The sequence below is a fragment of the Hylobates moloch genome, unplaced genomic scaffold, assembly GCF_009828535.3.
Source record: "Hylobates moloch isolate HMO894 unplaced genomic scaffold, HMol_V3 SCAFFOLD_19, whole genome shotgun sequence".
NCBI lineage: Eukaryota > Metazoa > Chordata > Mammalia > Primates > Hylobatidae > Hylobates > Hylobates moloch.
In genome coordinates, this window is record NW_026652294.1 from 20,086,240 (window position 1) to 20,111,258 (window position 25,019).

A 25,019-nucleotide genomic window follows, 5' to 3' on the forward strand; every position below is an offset into this window, starting at 1 on the left:
GCCTCTGTAACCTGCCAAGAATGTACTAGCAAATGGGCTGCTCCCCGGTGGGCTGCAGGGGTAGAACTTGATCTCCCCAGGTAAGGAAGTGTGTGAGCATCACTAGCCTTGCAGACAAGCCCAGGTCCCTTTCAGCTATTTATTTCCTAGTGCTGCCTCAGGCCAGTGTCAGCCTTCCTGAATCTTGGTTTCCTTAACTGTAAAAATGAGGACATTACTACATCTGCTGTAAGGACCCCATGAATGATATCCCTGACACATGGCAGGTGTTTAACTAATGTTCATCTCTTTCCCTCCTGTGCATCAACATGATGGGTGGAGGGTCGAGGTTAGCTGGGTATGTCCCTGAGAACATGACAGGTCATTTTCTCTCTCCAAGAGGAGGTAGATGGCAGCATCTGCCTTGCTCTAAATGAAACCCTGCTGGGTGTCGAGCATGATGGAGACCTTCTCTGTCTAATCCCTGGGAGCTCCCTTCCTCTCCAGCATAGGCCTTTAGGGTAAATAAAGTCATCAGGGCCAGGCACGGTGGCTTACGCCTGTAATCCCAGCACTTCGGGAGGCCGAGGTGGGTGGATCACCTGAGGTCAGGAGTTCAAGACCAGCGTGGCCAACATGGTGAAACCCCGTGTCTACTAAAAATACAAAAATTAGCCAGGCATGGTGGCATGCGCCTATAATCCCAGCTACTCGGGAGGCTGAGGCAGGAAAAATGCATGAACCCAGGAGGTGGAGGTTGCAGTGAGCCAAGATCAAGCCATTGCACTCCAGCCTGCGTGACAGAGTGAGACTCCATCTTCAAAAAAAAAAAAAAAAAGTCATCAAACACCCACTCCCTGTGACTGCAGAGGACAGGCTAGAATGTCACCGCCCAGTCTCTACCCTTCTCCTCTCTAAAGACACACCACTATGTCACCCTCATTCCTACAGATGTCTGCAAGTTCACAATCTTCATACCACAGAACGGGTTAATGTTTGGAAGGCTACATCATGCCTTCAGCAAACACTTACTGAGCATCTACTAAGGGCCCAACTGGGGAAATCCCCACAGGAAAGGTAATATACTAAAAAGTAATTCATACCAAGGTGCAAGTGACTAACACCTGATCATTCCAGAAAAGGGTTTTTGATGGCATAAGGAGGATAAGGGGATCACGGGGATATTGTGTGTCTTGTTTGGCAAGGGAATGTGGAGCCTGTCAAGGTGAAAAGTGCAGAGCACCGAAAGAGAGGCTAAGAGCATTTATTATCCATTTGTCCACCCAACTACCCATCCATGAATCCATCCATCCATCCACCCACATATTCATCCATCCATGCATCCATGCATCCATCCATCCATCCATCCGCCCACCTACCCACCCATCTACCCATCCATCCACACATTCGCCCATCCATCCACATATCCATCTATCTAGGACATACTATATTCTCAGCACTGTGCTAGATAGGCCCTTGAAATTGCACTGAACAAAACAGCCCCCTTGCCATCCTGGTTTTTACTGTCTAGCCAGGAGACAGTCCCAGAAGAGGAACTAGACCAAATAGTTACTCTGACTTTTGTCTTCTTTATCAGAAGTTGCCAACTAGTAGACCTCATAGAATCCACAGTCTTGTTTTGTTGCACTTAAATTGTATACTTTTAAAACAGAACATTCGCTGGCAAGGTGACTCACACCTGTAATCTCAGTACTTTGGGAGGCTGAAGTGGGCGGATCACTTGAGGTGAGGAGTTTGAAACCAGCCTGGCCAACATAGCGAAACCCCATCTCTACTAAAAATACAAAAAAAAATTGTCCGGGCACAGTGGCTCACACCTGTAATCCCAGCACTTTGGGAGACCAAGGTGGGCAGATCACAAGGTCAAGAGATCAAGTCCATCCTGGCCAACATAGTGAAACCTTATCTCTACTAAAAAAAAACCAAAAAATATTAGCCGGACGTGGTGCCTGTAGTCCCAGCTACTCAGGAGGCTGAGGCAGGAGAATTGCTTGAACTCGGGAGGCAGAGGTTGCAGTGAGCTGAGCTTGCACCACTGCACTCCAGCCTGGGTAACAGAGTGAGACTCCATCTCGAAATAAATAAATTAATTAATTAATTAATAATAATAATAGAACATTCATATAAAAATTCGGATTTCTGACTTCTTGAAAATCAATAACTCGACAACACCAGGCCCTTATTCCCACATGGTAAAAACTGGCTGCGGGGCCTGCAGCTGCTGCCTCAGAGGAGGCATCGGTTCTCACGCCCAACACAGTTCCCAGCGCTCCCTGTCATCTCTATGCAGCCGAAGCCAAGTGGCAGATATCATCTGTCACAGAGCCTATGCTGCTGTTTTTCTTATAGCAGGGAAATATTTCTCTATGCCTGTGCTTTTTTCTACCACCTGCCCCTTCACTCATGGACTGATTTGTCCCCTCTGAGCAGCTGCACAGACAACCCCTAATTTCGCTAAGCCTATTCTGAAGATGGCAATTAGCTCAGTGCAAATCTTCAGGAAACCCGCACTCCTGTCCCTTCTGCAAACCCAGGGCAGGAAGTCAGGAAAATGGAAATGAAGCACCATCCCTTCTCCTGCCACCACAGATGGCCTCTCTCCTTTCGAAGATGCACGTCCCAGGCAGGCCTCCACAGGCCCCAGGGCTTCCTAGACGTTCTGTAACGAGGCTGGCATCTGCCCAGAGCCCTGCCTCCCCCAGGGCAAGGCTGTAACTCAGGCAGAAATCTACTTCACCCCAGGAGTAGCTATTGCTCAAGAAGACCCATGCATCCGAGGGACTCTTTGGAAAAAAGGTCACTTGGAGGGCCTGGGTCAGAAAACCAGGTTGTGGAGGATAAAACACAACTCACAAGTGAAATGCTGAAACTCCTCGGAGTTTGCCCAAGGCAAGGGCATGAGAAGTGACAGAGAAGACATCAGAGAGAAAACAAAAGGCTTCAGGGCTGAGCCTCCTTTTTAAAGGCTTGCAGCCTGACCCCTTCATGGTCTAAGCCCCATTATTTTTCCCAAATGGGTAGCCCAGCTGTGTCTGAACACCTGCACGTGAGGGGGAGCTCATTCCCTCACCAGGCAGCCCACTCAGTCTCTGGATGACTTTGTCAATTAGATGAATTTTCTGTATATTGAGCTGAAATAAGTCTCCCTCTTTGTTTTCCCCCACTGGTTCCAGTTCTACCAGGTGGGAGCCTCATGAAACAAGTCCTCTAGCTTGGGGGGGTTTCTAAACTTGGCTTTATACCACTTAAAAAATTCATCTTGGCCAGGTGTGGTGGCTCACGCCTGTAATCCCAGCACTTTGGGAGGCCAAGGCAGTTGGATCACCTGAGGTCAGGAGCTCAAGACTAGCCTGACCAATATAGTGGAACCCCATCTCTACGAAAAATACAAAAATTAGCCGGGCATGACGGTGTGTGCCTGTAGTCCCAGCTATTAGGGAGGCTGAGACAGGAGAATTGTTTGAACCTGGGAGGCAGACGTTGCAGTGAGGCAACATCACTCCACTGCACTCCAGCCTGGGTGACAGAGCGAGACTCCATCTCAAAAAAAAAAAAAAAAAAAAATTCATCTCCTGAGCTCCAGTCTAGATATTCTGATTCCATCATTGCAGGGGGACGTCTCAGTGTGGCCTGTCCTGTATCCATTCTGCCTTCTTCTGGTAACAGCAGCTTTATTTGCATTCGCATTGATGGAAGCAAGCCTTCTTTTTGTGCAGTCCTGGTGGGACTGTCCCAAAGTGCCCGCAGAGCAAGGAGTGGAACAAGCTGGGCTTGTTCTTCCCCAGGAATTTGATTTTTGAACAGAGAGAAACAAGGATGAAAGCAAGCAGGAGCTGATTTATCCCGAGACTGTTCCTGCCACCTAGATCTGTAGAGGGGCCCGGGGATCCAGGGACCCAATGGCCCCATCTTTCTGACACTCAAGCTGATTCATCCTGAGACTGTTCCTGCCACCTAGATCTGTGGAGGGGCCGGGGATCCAGGGACCCAACAGCCCCATCTTTCTGACACTCAGGTCTCCCTATTTTCCTTTGCTTCTGCAAGCTTCCCCATACATTTTCTTTTTTTTTTTTTTTTTTGAGGCGGAGTCTCCCTCTGTCGCCCAGGCTGGAGTGCAGTGGCGCGATCTCGGCTCACTGCAAGCTCCGCCTCCCGGCGGGTTCACGCCATTTTCCTGCCTCAGCCTCTCCGAGTAGCTGGGATTACAGGTGCCCGCCACCACGCCTGGCTAATTTTTTGTATTTTTAGTAGAGACAGGGTTTCACCGTGGTCTCGATCTCCTGACCTCGTGATCCGCCCGCCTCAGCCTCCCAAAGTGCTGGGATTACAGGCGTGAGCCACCACGCCCGGCCCCATACATTTTCAATAAATTTCTTTTGTTTGTTTGTTTTGTTTTGTTTTGAGACAGAGTCTTGCTCTGTCTCCCAGGCTGGATTGCAGTGGCGCGATCTCGGCTCACTGCAACCTCCACCTCCTGGGTTCAAGTGATTCTCCTCCCGAGTAGCTGGGACTACAGTGTCCTGCCACCACGCCCTGCTAATTTTTGTATTTTTAGTAGAGATGGGGTTTCACCATATTGGCCAGGCTGGTCTCGAACTCCTGACTTTGTGATTCACCCACCTTGGCCTCCCAAAGTGTTGGGATTACAGGCGTGAGCCACCATGCCCAGCCCAAAGTCTATTTCTTTTTCATGCAAAGAACTGTATCCAACACAGAGGGTGTAGATGGTGCCTGGGAATCTGAATGTCATTATGATGGAAAGTCTTTTGGGGGCCATGCTCCTAGTCCAACCTCACTGTTTCACATAGGAGAAACAGAGGCCAGAGAAGAAGGTGATCCCTCAGCACTAGCCTCAAGACCCCATAGCATCTGCAGAGTTCTTTAGAAAGGCAGCCAAGAAGAGAGAAATTTAGGAAGAAACAGCACCCATCAGATTTCTCCCCACACTCTCTTCTGCTCAAAGCCATTTCCCCCAGATTTTCTAGCTCCTGTTTCCGAGGGTGAAGCTCTCCCCTAAGACTCCACTAGGGCGGGGGTAACAACTCTTCACTGTTCCCCCCTCCTCCCCTAAAGAGCTGGGTAGGAAGCAGCAGGGGCACCGGGCCGCTGGATTGGATGGCGTGTAGACCTCACGGAGAGGGGTCAGCACTTGAAAAATTCCTCAAGTCAAAGGGCTCGGGGCTTGGGTGCCGCACAAGGCCCTCACTGTGTGCACATTGTCTCCCTGATAAAAGGGGCCGGGCCTGGGAAAACGGAGCCGTCTCCAGGCGACGGGGTAGGCTGCTGAGGAATGCCCAGGACCCCTCCCTCCCCCAGACACCAGGGCCAGGACGGCGAGGGGGTAGGGAGGGGCAGGGGGTGCAGCATGGGTGCCCAGAGGGAGAGGAATGAAGTCCAGAGCCCCTCCAGGTGGTGTTGGGTGGTGTATTTGAGTCATGGAATGAAGCAAGCAGCAAGTGACAAAACTCCCTTCATTAGGCCCTTCCTATCTCCACCCCCAGCCCCTCCAGCCATCCCAGAAACCCCTTCATTTCCCCACACAAACAGGCAGGGCCTGCCCTTGTTTAAGGAGAGCCTTAGGGGTAGGGGAAGTGGTGGAGAGAGGCACAAGGATTTTGTTCCTCAGAGCCAAGTGTCTTCAATAGAGAGTTGTGTGTCTCCACTCTAAGCCTCTCAACCAACTCTAGGAGGAGGGGACTGACTTGGAGTCGGCACCTCATCCTCACAGTGGAGGGACTGCCAGCCCGCCAGGATCTCAACACCCTCCTCTAGGGCTTCTGGAAGACAGCCCTCCAGCACATCCAGCTGAGCTGAGAGGCAGGCCAAGTGGCTTCCTTCCCCCTGGCTTCTACAACAATTATATTCACAAGCAATTAGTAATTGCAATTAATTGTTAATAACAGTTACCATTTCAGGGCCTCTTAGGACAGCCTAAGCTGTGTACCAGCTCCACCCATGTCATTATCTCTAATCTTTCCAGTTACCCTTCCAGGAAGATATTCCATGACCCTGCCTTCCTGCTGAGGAATGTGAGGTTAGGAGGTTGGATTTGCCCAAGGTCACATAACTGAGAAGGAAAACAGGGACCAGAGCCCACAGTACCCAGGCTGTCTGGCTCTGGACTGTCCCCTCAGCTTTGCTCCCTCCCTCCCTCCCTGCTGGTGGCGGACAGTCGTCCTCACAGGCAAGGAAAGCTGCTCTCTGAGAATGGGGTCAATAGGGGGATCTGGTTTGGCTCTTCCTGGCCAGAAAACAAGGAAGCTCTAAGGCCAACCTCTCACTGGCCCCGTGGTAGCAGAGCCAGCAGTGTCTCTTGTTGCTGCCCTCCATAAGCAGAGGCCAGATAAAATCCAGGACATCCAAATTTTCCATCCAATCCAAATTTCCAATGAACAATACATAATTTTGTAGTGTGTCTATCCCAAATATTGCATGGGATATACTTAGACTCATTCATTGTCTAAGTATTAACTGGGTGTCTTGTATTTTTATTTGCTAAATCTGACAACCCTACCCCTAAGCCACTGCTGGTGGTGCCAGCTCTGAGTTCACCTCCCATCCTTCCTCCAGGTGGCACAGGTGGACACAGAATGTCCTGATCACCACAGGGCTGATTAAGCCCAATGCAGTCTTTACAGGGACAGGCCAAGATGCCCTGAAGTCCTCATGCCTTTGGTCAAAGCAGCCTGAAGCTGCTTTTTTTTTTTTTTTTCTGAGATGGAGTCTCCCTCTGCCACCAGGCTGGAGTGTTGTGGCATTATCTTGGCTCACTGCAACCTCCGACTCCCTGGTTCAAGCGATTCTCCTGCCTCAGCCTCCCGAGTAGCTGGGATTACAGGCATGCGCCACCACGCTGTTAATTTTCGCATTTTTAGTAGAGACGGGGTTTCACCATGTTGGCCAGGATGGTCTCGACCTCCTGACCTTGCGATCTGCCTCCCAAAGTGCTGAGATTACAAGCGTGAGCCACCGCGTCTGGCCTTTTTTTTTCCCCCTGAAGGAAACACTGGCCTCTGAGTTACCATCTGCACCAGGAGGAGGAGGGGAAGCCTTGGAAATAACACGCAAGTAGCAGGTACTCTCCCTGAATTCCAGGGCAACTGAATATTTTCTAAGACTCTCTTCCAGGGCATCCTCAATCCTGAACTTTCCCTTAATAATGGTAACAGCCTTTGGCAAGAGTATCCATTCATTCCTTAAGTCATCCATCTATCCCAGCCTCCCATCCATCTATCCTAGCCAGGCACTGTGCTAGGCTCTGAGGGTCAGCGGTTGCATAGGAAAGGCATAAACTCTGATCTTGAGTCAGAGTTGGTCCAATATGGGTAGGACCAAACAAAGTCACTCACATCTACATTGAAAAACTAAGCACCTACATTGAAAAACAGCTGTGGAGGAGAGTAACTCAGCATTCTCACTGGACACTCATAACATCCCTGTGAAGTTAGTGGTATAGGGAAGGTGGTGGCATTGTGATCCCACTTTACAGACAAAGAAACTGAGGTGCCGAAAGGTACAGTATCTTGGCCAAGACCACAGAGATAGTGAGTGGCAGAGCTGGGACTTCAAGCCCACGCTACCACCTGTCAGCCTAGAGTTCTCTTGAGTATTTTCTTCTTTCCCATTTAACTCTCGGGAATCATGTCTGACGTGTGTTAGGAAATCACATGTCTAATATCTAAACATAGGGGAAAGAACAGAAAAGATCTTGCTTGAGATCCCTTGGTGCTTTAAAAAGAGGAAAATATTCTATGCACATCCAAGGACAATTTCTGTAGAAGGTCCAATTTGCAAACCTGAACTCGTATGTATATGGCTAAAGAATTCCCTTTTCCCTGGGCACCCTTAATGCTCTGGCTGCCCAAAGGGCTCCGGCAGGGTGGGGCCGCCTGGCTTGAGGTGGGGCGCCTTCCTCTGAGGGTGAGGTCACCGGAATCCTGTGCTTGGCTGTGCACTGTAACATGGAGTGCTGCCACCCATTGCCTCACACTGCTCTCAGACGCTGGGTGTGTGCCGGGGTGTCAGGCCCCAGGGTCTTGCTCCCCAAGGTCAACACCCTCAGGAGCAGTAGAGGAGGGGCTGAGCTTCAGGTGGGAGAGATCGGGGAGTGGCGTAAGAACTGCGGTGCCCAGGCTAGCCCTCTGGATGGGCCTGAGCCAGATCCCAGATGTCACTAGCATTTGCTTTGATTTTGGACTCAGAGCCGCAGTCTTCCTTACGTATATAATGAGAACAGTACTGCTGCCCCATACAGTTATTGGGAGGGCTAAATTAGAGAATCTATGAAAGCCACTGAACCCCTGGTCAGGGGAAGTGCACAGATGCTTGCCAAAAGATGATGATGCAGACATGACCCCATCCTCAAAGAGCTCTGTCATTCATGTGCTTGTTCAGTCATTTGACCAACACTCTTCAGCATCTATCTGGTGCCACACACTGAAGCAGTAGCAGTGGTCAGCAGGAGGCTGGCACCATCAGAAATTCCTTTTATGGCGTAAGCCCAGTTCAAGTCCCAGCCCAGCCCCACTTCTGTCTCCTTGAGCAGGTGCATGGTTTCTCTACACTCTGCCCCCCTCACCTTTCAATGAGCCGACAGTCAGCTCCTGCCCATCGGCAAATGCTTAACAACCAGTTCTCTGGATGGGGGAACAAAAAGCCCTGCTTTCTAGCATTTGCCAATCTCCACAGTATAAATACTCCACAACAGCCAATGTGATTTTCAGCTGGATTGAATCAAGGTGAGAGGGAAAAAGCGAATTTTAAGAATGCCACTGGCCGGGTGCGGTGGCTCACGCCTGTAATCCCAGCACTTTGGGAGGCCGAGGCGGGCGGATCATGAGGTCAGGAGATCGAGACCATCCTGGCTAACACGGTGAAACCCCATCTCTACTAAAAAATACAAAAATTAGCCAGGCATGGTGGTGGGCACCGGTAGTCCCAGCTACACGGGAGGTTGAGGCAGGAGAATGGCGTGAACCTGAAAGATGGAGCTTGCAGTGAGCTGAGATCACGCCACTGCACTCCAGCCTAGGCGACAGAGTGAGACTCCGTCTCAAAAAAAAAAAAAAAAGAATGCCACCAATGTCATTCCTCAGTTTCACTGTCACACTCCCAACCTTGTCATCGCCAATAACACACCATCTCCCAAATTCCTCATTCAGTCAACAGGTATTTCCTACATACCTATTATCTGCCCTGTTCTAGGCATGCGCAAATACAGACACCATGTAGAAGTGGGTGGGCAGGTAGTGGTGGAGGGCACACAGGTGATAATCATACAGCGTAATAACTCTTGGAAAATCTAGAAATGCACAAGGTGCTTACCAATGGGTGTCATTAATCCTTGTTTGGTAGGAAGGTGTAGTCTGATATTCCCTCCACCAGATGGATGGTAGCTGAGGAGGGTTTCAGAGGGTTTTAAACCAAGGACACCCTTTTCATTTCTTACCCAACAAATAAAAGAAAAAAGAAACCATTGGGAAGGGTGGGCAATAAAAGCAAAGACAACAATAGATCATTGTGGAAATGGAATAGCAGATTTTCTGAGAAAAAGGCTACCAGCAGAGTAAGAGGACAGGACAGCCAGGGCTCCAGAGGCCACCCAGGGAGGACTGCAGTGAGCTGGGGAGGAACAGCTTCTATTCACCACTCTCCCAACAGCCCTCCTCCCCATTCTATCCAGGCTCCAGAGACCTTGTAGGATAAACTGAGGGCAGGGAGGTACATCAACCCCACCTGTCTTTTTTATTTTTTGGGTCATGTTAAAGGTTTTGATTTTGAAAATCAAACCTGGGATTCTGGTACATTCTATAGAAATATTAAAAAAAAAAAGTTCCTCCACCCCCCTTTTTAAAAACAATTTCAAATAGCAGCCTTACAGTGACTCTGGCATCCTGGTAAGTAAAGAGCCAAGATTTTCTACAGAAGTGAATAAAAATAGAAACTCCTCCACCGTGTGTTCTGTGTTACTGATCCCTAAGGTGAGGTGAGTTTCAGACTCCATTATGCACAGTACAAGTTATCCTGCTTGGACTAAGGTAGGGCAATGACATAAGCTAACTGAACAGTTACTGTGTGTTGAGCTCCAGGGACATTAGGAAGAGTAAGAGACAGGCCTTGTTCTTGCAGAAGAGACGATTATAATACAGATACAGTATGGTATGTGCGCCTACAGCACGATGAAGTATGTTTTAAGTTACACGAGGAAGGTCGATATTAACACTGCAGGGTGGGGTGTGTCAGGGAAGACTTCTCAGAAGAGGGGACACCTGAGCAGGATTTCAAACATGAATGGAAACTGGCCAGGTGTACAAGATAGGGAAGGGTATTTCAGGTAACAGGGAACAGAATGTACTAAGGCAAAAAGGTGTGTTTGAGAACTACAAGCTGTTTACTCTTCCTGCAGAAAAAACAGGACAGGGCCAGTCACGGTGGCTCACGCCTATAATCCCAGCATTCTGGGAGGCCCAGGCAGGCAGATCACTTGAGGTCAGGAGTTCGAGATCAGCCTGGCCAACATGATGAAACCCTGTCTCTACTAAAAATATGAAAATTAGCTGGGCGTGGTGGCCCGTGCCTGTAATCCCAGACCCCCAGGAGGCTGGGGCATGAGAATTGCTTGAACCCCGGAGGCGGAGGTTGCAGTGAGCCGAGATTGCGCCATTGCACTCCAGCCTAGGCAACACAATCAGACTCTGTCTCTAAAAAACAAAAACAAAACAAAACAAAAACAAACAATAACAGCACAGGAAGCAGAGCTGGAGGTGGAACTAGAGGGAGGGCAGGGCAGGCATGCTTATGACTTTGAGGGCAACGATTTCCCCACCACAGGATTATATTAATAAAACGAGATGCATGGGGAGGGGGCAGGCAGGAGCAAAGTGAAACTGGTCAGATTTGTGTTTCAGAAAGATGACCCTTGGGTGGTCCCATGGAAGGTAACCAGGAGGTGAACTCAAGATGGGAGGTTTCAGACCAGTGAAGCTGCTGGAAAGTTCTAGGCAAGATAAGCAGTGGAGTGGCAGTGGGGCTGAAGAGAACTGAGTTTGATATCAGTTAATCATAATTCTCCTTTCCCTTGTGGTTCTCAAAACCTACAGATCAGGCCAGGCACGGTGGCTCACACCTGTAATCTCAGCACTTTGGGAAGCCAAAGTGGGAAGATCACTTCAGCCCAGGAGTTCAAGACAAGCCTAGGCAACACAGTGAAACCCCATCTCATTTAAAAACAAACAAACAAACTGCTGATCGTCCCCCACCATCCCAGAGGAGAGCATCACCTTTAGTTCAGACCTACCCGGGCCCAGGCCTTACATCCTTGCCTAGCCAGGCTGGTCTCCTCAGGCACCCCCAACAGGAGAGAGTACCTTTAAATGCCTGGCCATGAGTTCTCCCAGCAAAGACGGCTTTGGGACCCTCTATTTCTCCTGAAGACGAAAGGCCTTTCTCCAGGTCACTGGCCAGGTTTCGGATCATCCTCAGGGGACCCAGGCTGGCTCAGAGTCTACAAGCTGGACACATCAGGCAGGGGAGAGTGGTATCCTGCAATTCCCCGACGTCCACAACAAAACCTGATTCTACTGGAAGGCCCTGGACCAGGAATGGGAAGACAGAGAAATGTCTGTCTTCCTGAGAAGGGTAGAAAAGGGGGCAGCATCATCATCCCTGTTGGGGTGGGGGTGGGTTCACTGTCTGTCCAGACTGCAGCTCCTCTCCCCCTCATTATCATCTGAAAGGGGAAAGAAGGGGGCCCTGTGAGCTGGCTTCTTCCCTTCAACCACTTCCTCCCCTGGGACAGCTCACACAGTGCAGGAGGGGCTGGGGAGGGGGCTGGCCCAGAGGCACAAGACTCTGCAGAACCACCCAGGCATTGTGGGGCTGCCCCGCCACCTGCTGGCCACTCCTGGTGGCAGGGGACAGGCATTTTTCCAGGATTCTTCAGGACAGGACCGAGACTGTAAGGCAGTCAGCATCAATTTGGAGAAAGCCGGGAAGGTATTGAGATTCAGAGAGGTTAGGAAGTTCGTGAAGAATCTAGGAGGGAGTTCTGTAGGAGAAGCTGTTATGTTGGCGGTAGGAAGTCTCTGTCACAAACATCTAATAATTGCAGGGCTAACTGCCAGATGAGTTAATGAGTCTTAGTTTCTTACTTCTCCCCTTTTTCACCCACTGAGGGGCAAGAACACCATAAACAAAGACTGTCAAGTCCTAATTAAAGTGTGGGCATGGGATGAATGATTGAAATATATTGGGAAAAACTCCTCTGGCCATAGCTGTGTCCCCACCCTTGCACACAGCCTAAAATTCACACACTGGTCCTTCCTATGGAATAGAGAGACTGAACATCAAATTCAAAATTTAAATGTTATGTCTGAGGCCATTCACTGCATTTCAACCTCATTCACTGTTCCCCTACCCTACTGTACACCACATGGACACTGGAGGGACAGAGATTAATAAGACCCAACTTTATCACCCAGGACCTACAGGGAAGAGTGACCAATAGACCAATGGGTTAAATAAATAGCACAATGGGATAAATCCTAACCCAGACTGCCCTGTATATTCGGCATGAAGAAATTAAACAGGCATGCCTACAAGAGGCTACTGTTAAGATGATTAATGTTGCACAGGAAGGATCACAACAGTCAGCAATAATAATACACACTATGCAGTACTTACTGTCTACCAGGTACATTCCATGCACTGTTATACTAACTCAGATCTTAACCCTACTTACATATATTAATTCTATCACATAGGTACTATCACTATTCCCATTTAGGTGCAGTAATTTACAAAGGTCATATAGTCACTTCAGGGTAGAGATGGAATTTGAACCCAGATAGCCTAGCTCTGATGTCTGTATTCTTAACCACTCTACCATATTGCAATTTATTAAGCTCAACCTCCACACAAAGAGGTAACTTCCCTGACAAATAGCTAAGCCAGGGATCACACAGCCAGCAGAGAACACCCAAAATCAAGGTCAAATGTTGGGTTGAAGAGAGAGAGAAAACTTCAAGGGCCATGCAGGCATTCTGACTACCAGGCAGATGGGCATTGTTCAAGGCGGAGGGCCTAAAAGCAACACCCTGGCAGACATCAACCCCTAAGCTCAGAGCCTAATAGTGATGCTTTACATAAACACATAAGCAGAGACAAAGTTTCATGATAAATGCCCTCAAGCAAGCAAGAAGCAACACCTAAGATGATTCACACTTGATCGGAACACAGGTGATTCACATGACTACTCTGGTTAAGAAGAGGCAATTCCTGAGCAGGAAAGTGGAGACTGACATCTGATTCTGCTGAACGTACTTTAACGTTGACTTTATATAGAGTATGCATTAAAAACTATAAATAGCACCAGGTGCGGTGCCTCAAGCCTGTAATCCCAGCACTTTGGGAGGCCGAGGTGGGTGGATCACAAGGTCAGGAGATTGAGACCCTCCTGGCTAACATGGTGAAACCCCGTCTCTACGAAAAATACAAAAAAAATGACCCGGGCATGGTGGCGCCTGCCTGTAGTCCCAGCTACTTGGAAGGCTGAGGCAGGAGAATCACTTGAACCTGGGAGGTGGAGGTTGCAGTAAGCTGAGATCGTGCCACTGCACTCCAGCCTGGGCAAGAGAGCGAGACACCATCTCAAAAAAACAAAACAAAACAAAAAAAACTATAAATAGCAAAGCATAGATTTAATCATTCCCAAACTAAGTTAATGTCTCAAGGAGTGAATGTGTGTATATACATGCATGTTGGACTAACAGAGCATCTGGCACATTTAATGAATGTGATGCATTCATTTATTCAGTTAATACATAGCTACTTGGTGCCTACTGATACGGTTTGACTGCATACCCACCCAAATCTTATCTTAAACTGTAGTTCCCATAATCTCTATGTGTTGTGGGAGGGACTCAGTGGGAAGTAATTGAATCATGGGGGCAGTTATGCCCATGCTGCTGCTCTTGTGGTAGTGAATTCTCACAAGAGCTGATGGTTTTATAAGGCGCTTCCCCCTTCACTTGGCACTCATTCATTCTCTCCTGCCGCCCTGTGAAGAGGTGGCTTCTGCCATATTATAAGTTTTCTGAGGCCTCCCCAGCCATGTGGAACTGTGAGTCAATTAAATCTGTTTTCCTTTATAAATTACCCAGTCTCAGGTAGTTCTTTATAGCAGTGTGAGAATGTACTAATACAGTAAATTGGTACCCCAGGGAGTGGGATGCTTCTGTAAACATACCCAAAAATGTGTAAGTGACTTTGGAACTGGATGACAGGCAGAAGTTGGAACAGTTTGGAGGGCTCAGAAGAAGACAGGAAAATATGGGAAAGTTTGGAACTTCCTAGAGGCTTGGAGGGCTCCGAAGACAAGAAGACGTGGGAAAGTTTGAAACTTCCTAGAGACTTTTTGAATGGTTTTGACCAAAATTCTGATAGTGATATGGATAATGAAGTCCAGGTTGAGGTGGTCTCAGATGGAGATGAAAAACTTTTTGGGAACTGGAGTAAAAGTCACTCTTGCTATGCAAAGAGACTGGCAGCATTTTGCTCCTGCCCTAGAGATCTGTGGAACTTTGAACTTGAGAGAGATGATTTAGGGTATCTGGCAGAAGAAATTTCTAAGCAGCAAAGCATTCAAGAGGAAGCAGAGCATAAAAGTTTGAAAAATTTGCAGCCTGACAATGTGATAGAAAAGAAAAATCCATTTGCTGGGGAGAAATTCAAGCCCACTGCAGAAATTTGCATAAGTAACAAGGAGCCGAATGTTTGTTACCAAGACAATGGGGAAAATGTCTCTAGGGCATGTCAGAGACATGGGGGCAACCCCTCCAATCACATGCCAGGAGGCCTAGGACGGAAGAACGGTTTCATAGGCTGGGTCCAGGGCCCTCCCTCCTATGTGCAGTATCAGGACTTGGTGCCTGTGTCCCAGCCATTTCAGCTGTTGGCTAAAAGAGGCAAAGGTACAGATGAGGCTGTTGCTTCAGAGGGTGCAAGCCCCAAGCCTTGGCAGCTTCCACATGGTGCTGGCCTGCAGATGCACAGAAGTATTCAGGTTTGGGAACCTCTGCCTAGATTTCAGAGGATGTATGGAAACACGGGTGTCCAGGCAGAAGTTTGCTGCAGGGGTGGCGCCCTCATGGAGAACCTCTGCTAGGGCGGTGGGGATGGGAAATGTGGGGTTGGAGCCCCCACACAGAGTCCCTACTGGGGCACTGCCTAGTGGAGCTGTGAGAAGAGGGCCACTGTCTTGCAGACCCCAGAATGGTAGATCCACTGACACTTCACACTGTGAGCCTGGAAAAGACACACAATGCTAGCCTGTGAAAGCAGCTGGGAGGGGGAGTTGTACCCCACAAAACTATAGGGATGGAGCTATCCAAGGTCATGGGAGCCCACCTCTTGTATCGGCATTACCTGGATGTGACACATGGAGTCAAAGGAGATTATTTCAGAGCTTTAGGATTTAATTACTGCCTCATTGGATCAGTTACGTGGATGTGAGACATGGAGTCAAAGGAGATTATTTCAGAGCTTTAAGATTTAATTACTGCCTCACTAGATTTCAGATTTGCATGGGGCCTGTAGCCCCTTTGATTTGGCCAATTTCTCCTATTTGGAATGCATGTATTTACCCAATGTCTATACCTCCATTGGATCTAGGAAGTAACTAACTTGCTTTTCATTTTACAGGCTTCTAAGAGGAAGGGATTTGCCTTGTCTCAGGTGAGAGACTTCGGACTTGGACATTTGGGTTAATGCTGGAATAAGACTTTGGGGAACTGTGGGGAAGGCATGATTGTGTTTTGAAATGTGAGATTTGGGAGGGGCCAGGGGTGGAATGATATGGTTTGGCTGTGTATCCACCCAAATTTCATCTTGAATTGTAGTTCCCATAATCCTCATGTGTCATGGGAGGGACCCAGAGGGAGGTAATTTGAATCCTGGGGGTGGTTACCCCCACATTGGTGTTCTCATGGTAATGAGTGAGTTCTCACAAGAGCTGATGGATTTATAAGGGGCTTCGCCCTTCGCTTGGCACTCACTCATTCTCTCTCCTGCCACCCTATGAAGAGGTGCCTTCCACCATGATTGTAAGTTTCCTGAAGCCTCCCCAGCCATGTGGAACTGTGAGTCAATTAAACCTCTTTTCTTTATAAATTACCCAGTCTCAGGCAGTTCTTCAGGCAGTGTGAGAACAGACTAATACACCTACTATGTGGCCACCTTTGGAGACATGCACATGCAACCCTGTTCTCCATCCCCAAAGGCCATCCATGAGTCCACTGTCAGACTTTTCTGGTTCCCATCCATGTATTCCTCTGCTCTGGATGCAATGCTTCCATGTCCATAGTTGGGCTCACTCCCTGAACTGCAATTTCTATGTCTCCAGCTAGACTGATAACATTTATCACCTCTGAGTACCAAACAGCTGGGATAGACTAATTCTCCAAATGCAGCTCCACATAAGCAGGAGCCTGTTCCCTACTATACCTGTGCATCTCAGCTATGCCTGGCACCGAATCAGTGCTCAGTAAACTACCTGGTGAATGACTGCTACAGTGATCTTGACACAGGTATCAGGTCTCTGCCACTGTGGAACTTACCAGCTAGGGAGCACTGCCTGAGAAGAGGCTGGCAGTGGTCATTTCTGCCCACCTTTGGTGTTCAGAAGACAGGCTCTGGAGCCAGACTGCCAGTACCTGGAAGAGCTGAGATGCACACTCAGGCACTGTGATCCCAAGGTTTGGGATAAGGACTGTGGACTTGTATTGCTTACTTTTATCCTCATAATAAGCTCATTTTATGGAAGGAGGGTGGCTGAGGTTGACAGGTTAATCTGGCAAGTACCGCCAGACGTATTTCAGATACTAAAAGTTTTCCATTTTTAGGAAGGTAATATGGTGACTATACCGTATTTTATATAACACTTCCAGCAGGCTCTGAACTATACTCCATATCAAACTCATTCAGATGCTTGCAGCAAATCATATGAACAAACACACTTAGTATAATTATAGCCTCACTTTCCTGCAGATTAGGCTTTGCTACCAAAAGAATTGCAAAACATTTTCTAGTTTCCAGACTGTGTTGGATTTGGGATTTGCAGGTGAGGGACTGTGGACCTGTAAATATAAAGCCCTTAGAAGAGAACGTGGCACTAAGTAGGTGCTGTGGGCCTAGCATGCAGCAGCCACTTGGTACATGTTAGTTTCCTTCTCTCCAGCCAGGCTCTGATAGCACCTGAGCCTCTCATAGCTCTCCCCTTCTATTTCCCCAAGAGATGAGATAATCCCCACTCCTCTCTTGCCCCAGAAGGTGGTAGCACTTGCAAATTCCTGCTTACCAGTCTGTATGGGCATCATCGATCACCAACAGGATCCTGGGTCTTTGAACAATGGGCGTGGCGGGACCTGGAGGCTCCATCAGTCCTGAGGTGGCCTGAGGGGCCTGCTTCATGGCACTGGAGAGGGAGCTAAAAAGGCTGGATCCTGGAGAGGAGAAGGAGGCAGCCAGGGGCTGGGGGTGCCTCCTCTCCATGGCTGGGGAAGCAGGTGAGCTGGTGGAGCTATCTGGGCGTTGCAGGTCCGTCATATAGCCATTAGGCAGGTTGGCCACGAAGCTGCTGTCAGAGAGACGTCGCCGGAGGAAATTCATGGCTGTGGATGGACGGAGATGACTGGCTCCTACCCAGACGTGTATAGGTGAGGCCCAGAAGACAGGCTGCTGCCAGGTACAGGAAGTGGTAGGACTTTAGCCAGAAGAGCCAGGGGGATTTTGCGCAACCAGCAGTCAGCTTTAGCTGCCTTTATTTACCTGCTGGAAATAAGCCAACAAATACATAAGTGGAAACGACTTCCACCCCCTTAAGAGCAAACAGATACAGCGCTTTCCTGCCCCACTGCAGGTGGCAATGTAAATTAGGACATCCTTCTGGAAAGGAATTTGACAACATGTATTAAGAGGATAGCTTTTTAACCTACAATTTCCATTTTCTGGAATTACATTGCAAAGAAAGATTCTAAGTTACAGAAAAAGCTTCATGCACAAATATGTTAATCACAGGTTATTTACACCAGCAAAATACTGGGAAGTATCTCAACATTCAACCACAGTTTAACGAATAAGTCAGCTACAGCACAGTTACTCCATGAACCCTTTGTGGCTATTTTTAAAGGTGTCCTGAAGAAGGGATTTTGGTAACAGAAACAATTTCATGTTCTAATGATAAATTTAAAAGATAATGATTCAAAATTATAGGAACCAAATGACTACAAAGATGTGCAAGTTGAAAGAACAAAACTTTGGAAATAAAAGAAATCAAAGTGTTAACAGTGATTATATTTTGGTAACGCAAGTACATGCCTTTTTTTCTTTTTCTTTCCACTTACTTATATTTTTCTAATTTTCTAGAATGCTTATTACTATGGACCAGCATGTCCCCCACCTCACCAAATTTATATGTTGAAGATAATGCTGAATATGATGCTTCGGAAATGAGCCCTTTGGGAGGTAATTATGGTTAGTGGGGTCATTAGGGTGTGGCCCATGCAATGGAAGTACAGCCCTCACAAGAAAGGATGCCAGAGAGCTTGCTTTCCCTGCACTGTGTGAAAGCAAAGGTAAAAGGCAGCCATCTGCAAACCAGGAGAGAGCCCTCACCAGAACCAGGCAGAGCTGACACCCTGACCTTGGACTTTCCAGCCTCCAGAACTGTGAGAAATAAGTATCTGTTGTTTAACCCACCCAGCCTATGGTATTTTGTTATGTCAGCACAAGCAGATAATATACACATCTATTGCTTTTCTAAACAGAGTAACATAAGTTAAAAAAACCCACACTGTTCATTTGAGATCAAAACAACCCATTGAGAACAATGACTATTTAAACCACGGAATTAGGTTTTATATTTTTTGTTAAGATTATTACATACAATTTTTTTTTTTTTGAAACAGGGTCTCACTTCGTCACCCAGGCTGGAGTGCAGTGGCACAATCTTGGCTCACTGCAACCTCTACCTCCCAGATTCAAGTGATTCTCCTGCCTCAGCCTCCCAAGTAGCTGGGATTACAGGTACCCACCACCATGCCTGGGATTACAGGCACCCACCACCACGCCCAGCTAATTATTGTATTTTTAGTAGAGATGAGGTTTCATCATGTTGGCCATGCTGCTCTCAAACTCCTGGCCTCAAGTGATCTGCCTGCTTTGGCCTCCCAAAGTGCTGGGATCACAGGCGTGAGCCACTGTGCCCAGCCAGTATTTTTATTGCGGTAAAATTTACTTAAGATTGAAATGCACAGTTCTTAGGTATACACTTCTTTGAGTTTTGATAAATGTATATACTGGCATAATGTTTATTATATTTCTACACCTCAGAAAGTTCTTTTGTGCCCTTTCTGGTCCATCCACACCTCCTAATAGGCGAATACTCTTCTGATGCATGTTACCATTTATTAATTTTACCTGTTCTTGAACTTCATATAAATGTAATCAAATATATTATGCTTTTGTTAATAACTGCTTCCCTCAATGGTTCTGAGATGCTATATGTTGTATAGCAGTCATTCTATTTTTAAAATCACTGAATATCATTCTACTGGATGGATAAACCACAAATTGCTACTCCATTCTGTTGATGAAAATTTGAGGTCAGTCATGGTGGCTCACACCTGTAATCCCAGAACTTTGGGAAGCTGAGGTGGGCAGATCACTTGAAGCCACGAGTTTGAGACCAGCCTGGCCAACAAGGCAAAACTCCCTCTCTACTAAAAATAATTAAAAAAAAAAAAAGCTGGGTGTGGTGGTGTGCACCTATATGCCCAGCTACTGGGGAGGCTGAGGCATGAGACTCGCTTGAACCCAGGAGGTGGAGGTTGCAGTGAGCCAAGATCACGCCACTGCACTCCAGCCTGGGTGACAGGGTAAGACTTTATCTCAAAAAAAAAAAAAAAGAGAGAGAGAAAAGAAAAAGAAAAAAAAGAAAAATAAAATTTGAAATGTTTGCAGTTTTCAGAAATTATGCATAAATTGCTGCAAGAAATTTTTATTTAAGTCTTTTTGTGGAGATAGATGGATAATGAATGGATGGATAGATTAAGAAGTAGATCTTTTCTTTGGGAAAATACCTAGGAGTTAATTTGTTGGATCATGGGGTAAATATATGTCTAACTTAGTAAGAAACTGTCAAAAAGTTTCCCATAGTGGTTGTTTGATTTTGCATACTCCATTTGAGAGTTCCTGTTCCTTCACATCCTTTCTCACATTTTGTTGTTGTCTTTTTCATCTTATCCATTCTAGTGGGTGTAGCATAGTATCTTATTGTGTTCTAAATTTATTTTGTCTGATATTTAATGAGACTGAACAACTTTCATGGGTTTACTGGCCAGTGACATACCTTCTTTTGTCTATCTATTCAAATATTTGGCCCATTTCTAAAAGGTGGGTTGTTTATCTTTTCATTTTTGATTTGTAGGAGTTCTTTATACATTCTAGATACAAGTCCTTTGTCAGATACTTACATTGTAAACATTTCCTACCATTCTTTGGCTTGCTGCTTCATTTCCTTCATGAGCAGAAGTATGGCAGAATAAAACAACTCTTAAAAAAGTGAATTGTTTATTTGAGATAAAAGCATTCCAATAAGAAAAAAAATTATACCATAGGATGAGACCACACTTCTATATTTTGGGTATTGGGAATACTTTACATATCCTTTCATATATATGTATCTAAACAGACACACACACACACACACGTACTTATATATGTATATAATATAAATATATATACACACATATAAAGTATATTATACATATCTGCAGATGTTTTGATAAACAAAAACTTTTATTTTTATGAAACCTAATTTATCAAATTTTTCATTTATGGTTAGTGTTTCTGTGTCTGTTCTTAAAAATCTCTGCCAGGCTGGGTGTGGTGGCTCACGCCTGTAATCCCAGCACTTTGGGAGGCCAAGGTGGGCAGATCACCTGAGGTCTGGAGTTCGAGACCAGCCTGACCAACATGGAGAAACCCCATCTCTACTAAAAATACAAAATTAGCCGGGCATGATGGTGTATGCCTGTAATCCCAGGCTGAGGCAGGAGAATCACTTGAACCCAGGAGGCAGAGGTTGCAGTGAGCCAGGATCGCACCATTGCACTTCAGCCTGGGAAACAGGAGCGAAACTCTGTCTCAAAAAAAAAAAAAAAAAATCTCTGCCAACCCCAAGATCACAATCATACCGTCCTACAGTGTCTTGTAGAAGCTTTATAGTTCTAGCTTTTCTACTGAGGTCAGGGATCCATCTAAACTTGATTTTTGAGTGGTATGAAGCAGGGTATGAGATTCATTTTCACCTCCGTTCATTTATCCAGGTTGCCAGCACCATCTATGAAAGTATTTTTCTCCCACTGAATTGCTTTGCTGGCCTTGTTGGCACCAATTGGCTGTACATGTGTGGGCCTACTTCTGGACTATGTTTAATATGCTCTATTTATCTCTCCGTCTATTCTTATATTTATCGATTGCTATGGCTTTCCAGAAAGTTTTAAAATCAGGTAAAGTGAGTCCTCCAACTTAAATGTTCTGTCTCAAGATTGTCTTAGATATCCTAGGTACTATTTTCATATGCATTTTAAAATCAACTTTTCTGAAAAAGTCTGTTGGAATATTGTTCGAGATTGCATAGACTGAGTAGAATTGTCACTGAACAATATCGGGTTCTCTATGAACACAGTAGACCCCTCTACTCAGAAATTTTTTTGTGATTTTCAATACAGAGATCTCGCATAAATTTTGCTAAATTTATTCCTACTTTGTTTGGGGTTTTTTGCATGTTTTTGAAACAACACTGTTTTCTAAATTTCACTTTCCATTTGTTTGCTGCTAGTATAATATTATTTTCAATATACTGACATGCTCAATTCAAGTATTGTTGCTACTAGTTGTTTATAGATTCCTTAATACTTTCTATTTAAATAGTGTCATCTACAAATACAGAGATCTTTACTTCTTTCTTTCCAATCTGAATGCCTTTTACTAATTTCTCTTATCTGACTGTCCTAGCTAGGACCTCCAATATTGAACAGAAATCATGAAAACATGCACCTTACCTTGTTCCTAACCTTGGAGGGAAACACTCAGTATCTCACCATTAATGTGGTGTTAACTGGAGGTTTTTGGTAAATCCACTTTATTAGATTCAGGTAGTTCTCTTCTATTATTATTTGGATGAGAGCTCTTATCATTTGGGAGTTAAATTTGCCAAGTGATTTACTAAATCTATTGAGAGGATTATATGTTTTTGAAACCATTTATTTGCTTAACAATGTGGTAAATTACATTGATTGATTTTTAAATGTTAAACCAAACTTGCATTCCTGGGATAAACCCCACTTGATCATAATGTATTACCCTTTTTATATATTGGTGGATTCAATCTGATAATATTTTGCTATTTTTGTGTCTATGTTCATGACAGAAAACATTGGTCTGTGGTTTTATTTTTTGGCAATGTTTTTGCTAGGTTTTGATATCAGGGTAATGCTAACCTCACAAAATAGGTTGGGAAGCATTCCCTCCTTTTCTATTTGCTGGAAGAGTCTGTGTAATATTGTGGTTTTTTTCTTAAATTATTGGCAGAATTCAACAGTGAAACCATCTGGGGTTGGTTTTTCTTTGTAGGAAAGTTTTTAATAATGAATTCAATCTCTTTTATAAAGCTATTCATATTTTGTTTTTCTTTTTATCTCAATTTTGACAACATGTGATTTCGAGTATTTTGTCTGTTTCATCTTGGTTGTGAAACTTACTGGCATAAAGTTGTTCATAACATATCCTTTCTGTAGGATCTTATGATTCCTCCTGATATTCCTGATATTGGTAATTTGCTTTTTCTCTCTTTTTGACTAATCCATGTTGCTAAGAATTTATAAATTGTATTACTCTTGCAGGGCACCAACTTGCAGCCTTTTCAATTTCTCCATTGTTTGTTTTCTATTTCACTTATTTCTGTTTTTTATTACTTCCTTTCTTCTCCTTACTTTTGGTTTAAGTTTAATTTGCTGTTCTGTTTTCTAGAGTCTTGAGCTGGAAACACAGATCATTAATTTTAAACTCTCTCCCCAATATAAGTATTTAAAGCAATGTGCTTCCCTCCCAGAAATTCTGACGTTGTATTTTCATTATCATTCATTTTAAATTATTCTCTTTATCCCTTATAATTTTTTGACCCATGTATTACTAAAACATGCATTTAATTTTCAAATTTCAGTGCTTTTTAATTATTGTCTTGTTAATGCTTTTAATATAATTCATTTGTGATTCTTGAACACAGTCTATAAGGTTTTAAACCTTTGCCGTTCATTAAGATTAATTTTATGGTTCAATACAGTCTATCTTGATGAATGTTCCAGATGCACTTGGAAAGAATGCATATTTTGCAGTTGTTGGATGTAATACTCTACAAATATTATTTAGATTGTTTTCAAGTCCAATTCCCCAGGTAGCTGACACTCCCATGGTGACTTGCAAGCAGGAAGTTTATTAGGCAGTGCTTCCATCTATGCTCAACAACTATGGGCAGGAATGAAAAGCAGATTTGGGCTGAGGGACAGACAGAACCATCACAGGTTCAACAGAGGTGCCAGTTGATCTTAGTGGGTGCATGGACCTGGGGCATGTCTTTAGATGTCCTCATTTTCCAGCCACTCTGTGAGCTTACACTCTGCCCCCAATCTGTCAAACCAGCAAAGCTGCAGCTCTCCACTTTAGTTCCAGCTGCTCCATGCCAGGTGCCGTGGGAAGAGCCACCTAAATGTATATTTCACTGAGTGGGTGTGGTTTTCCTTCCTTCAAGGGTCAAATCCTGTCCACCTCCTGTCTATTTTTTGTTTTTCTCCAGCAACCTCAAATCATTTTAAGTATTTTTTCCAAAGTTTATCATTATCATCTGTGAGAGGTTTAGTTCAACTTAGGCTACAGCGTCACTACTGGAACTGAGCCTCTTCCATTTTTCAAATACCAGATGGAAAAGTTAAGATGTTAGGGTTGAAGGGATCTTAGAGTTTATTTAACAATTCCTTCTTCAGGAACTCTGGTCAACCTTCCATTGATATGAATTCCCTGACTTTGAAAAAAATCACCTCTTATAATCTTTTGACCTACTCCAATGTTAGTCAAAGGCTTCTAGGGTAACTTCTGCCCACTACAGGCCCCAGTGGAACTTACAGGCTGGCAAAGGGAGGCCAATCATGAACATGCAAACAAACATTTATGGTTTAGGGTAAGTGCAAGTAAGGAATACACAGAGTGCGGTCATCAAAATTCACTTGGGGCAGGACTTCTGCAGAGAGGATGGTTAGAGAAGGCCTCTCTGAGAAAGTTACTTTTAAAAATTTCATTTTTAATTGACAAGCAATAATTATATATATTTCTGTGATGTTTTGCTATGTTTACATTGTGGAATGATTAAGTCAAGCTAGTTAACAAATCTATCATCTCACATACTTATCATTTTCTGTGGAAAAAACATTTAAAATCTACTCTTTTAGCAATTTTGAAATATACAATGCATTATTTACAGTGCATTATAGTGTCTGTAAAGTCACTATTCTGTGCAAAAGATCACAAGAGCTTATCTCTCATAACTGAAACTTTGTACTCTCTGACCGACATGTCCGCTTTCCCCATTCAGCCCCCTCTCCAGCCTTAGGCAACCACATTCTACTCTCAACTTCTATGAGTTCAATGGTTTTAGATGCCACTTACAAGTGAGATCATGTGGTATTTGTCTTTCTGTCCCTGGCTTATCTCACTTAGCATAATGTTCTTCAAGTTCATCCATGTTGTAGCAAATAGCAGAATTTTCTCCTCCTTTTTTTTTGGTTTGAGATAGGGTCTCACTCTGTTGCCCAGGCTGGAGTGCAGTGGTGTGATCATAGCTCACTGCAGCCTCAACCTCCCAGGCTTAAGTGACTCTCCCACCTCAACCTCCAGAGTAGCTGGGACTA

At 45.4% G+C, this 25,019-nt stretch overlaps 1 protein-coding gene across 6 annotated transcripts in view; it reads right to left on the reverse strand.

Annotated features, from left to right (window-relative positions):
• SYN3 (synapsin III) overlaps positions 1–25,019 on the reverse strand; it is a 565,053-nt gene that overhangs the window by 495,191 nt on the left and 44,843 nt on the right. For all 6 annotated transcript variants that reach the window (XM_032140020.2, XM_032140018.2, XM_058431176.1 and 3 more), the window contains one exon: positions 17,354–17,826. In XM_032140020.2, coding sequence (XP_031995911.1) covers positions 17,354–17,664 — 311 coding nt within the window. In that variant the 5' untranslated portion in view covers positions 17,665–17,826. The remainder of the gene's footprint in view (positions 1–17,353; positions 17,827–25,019) is intronic.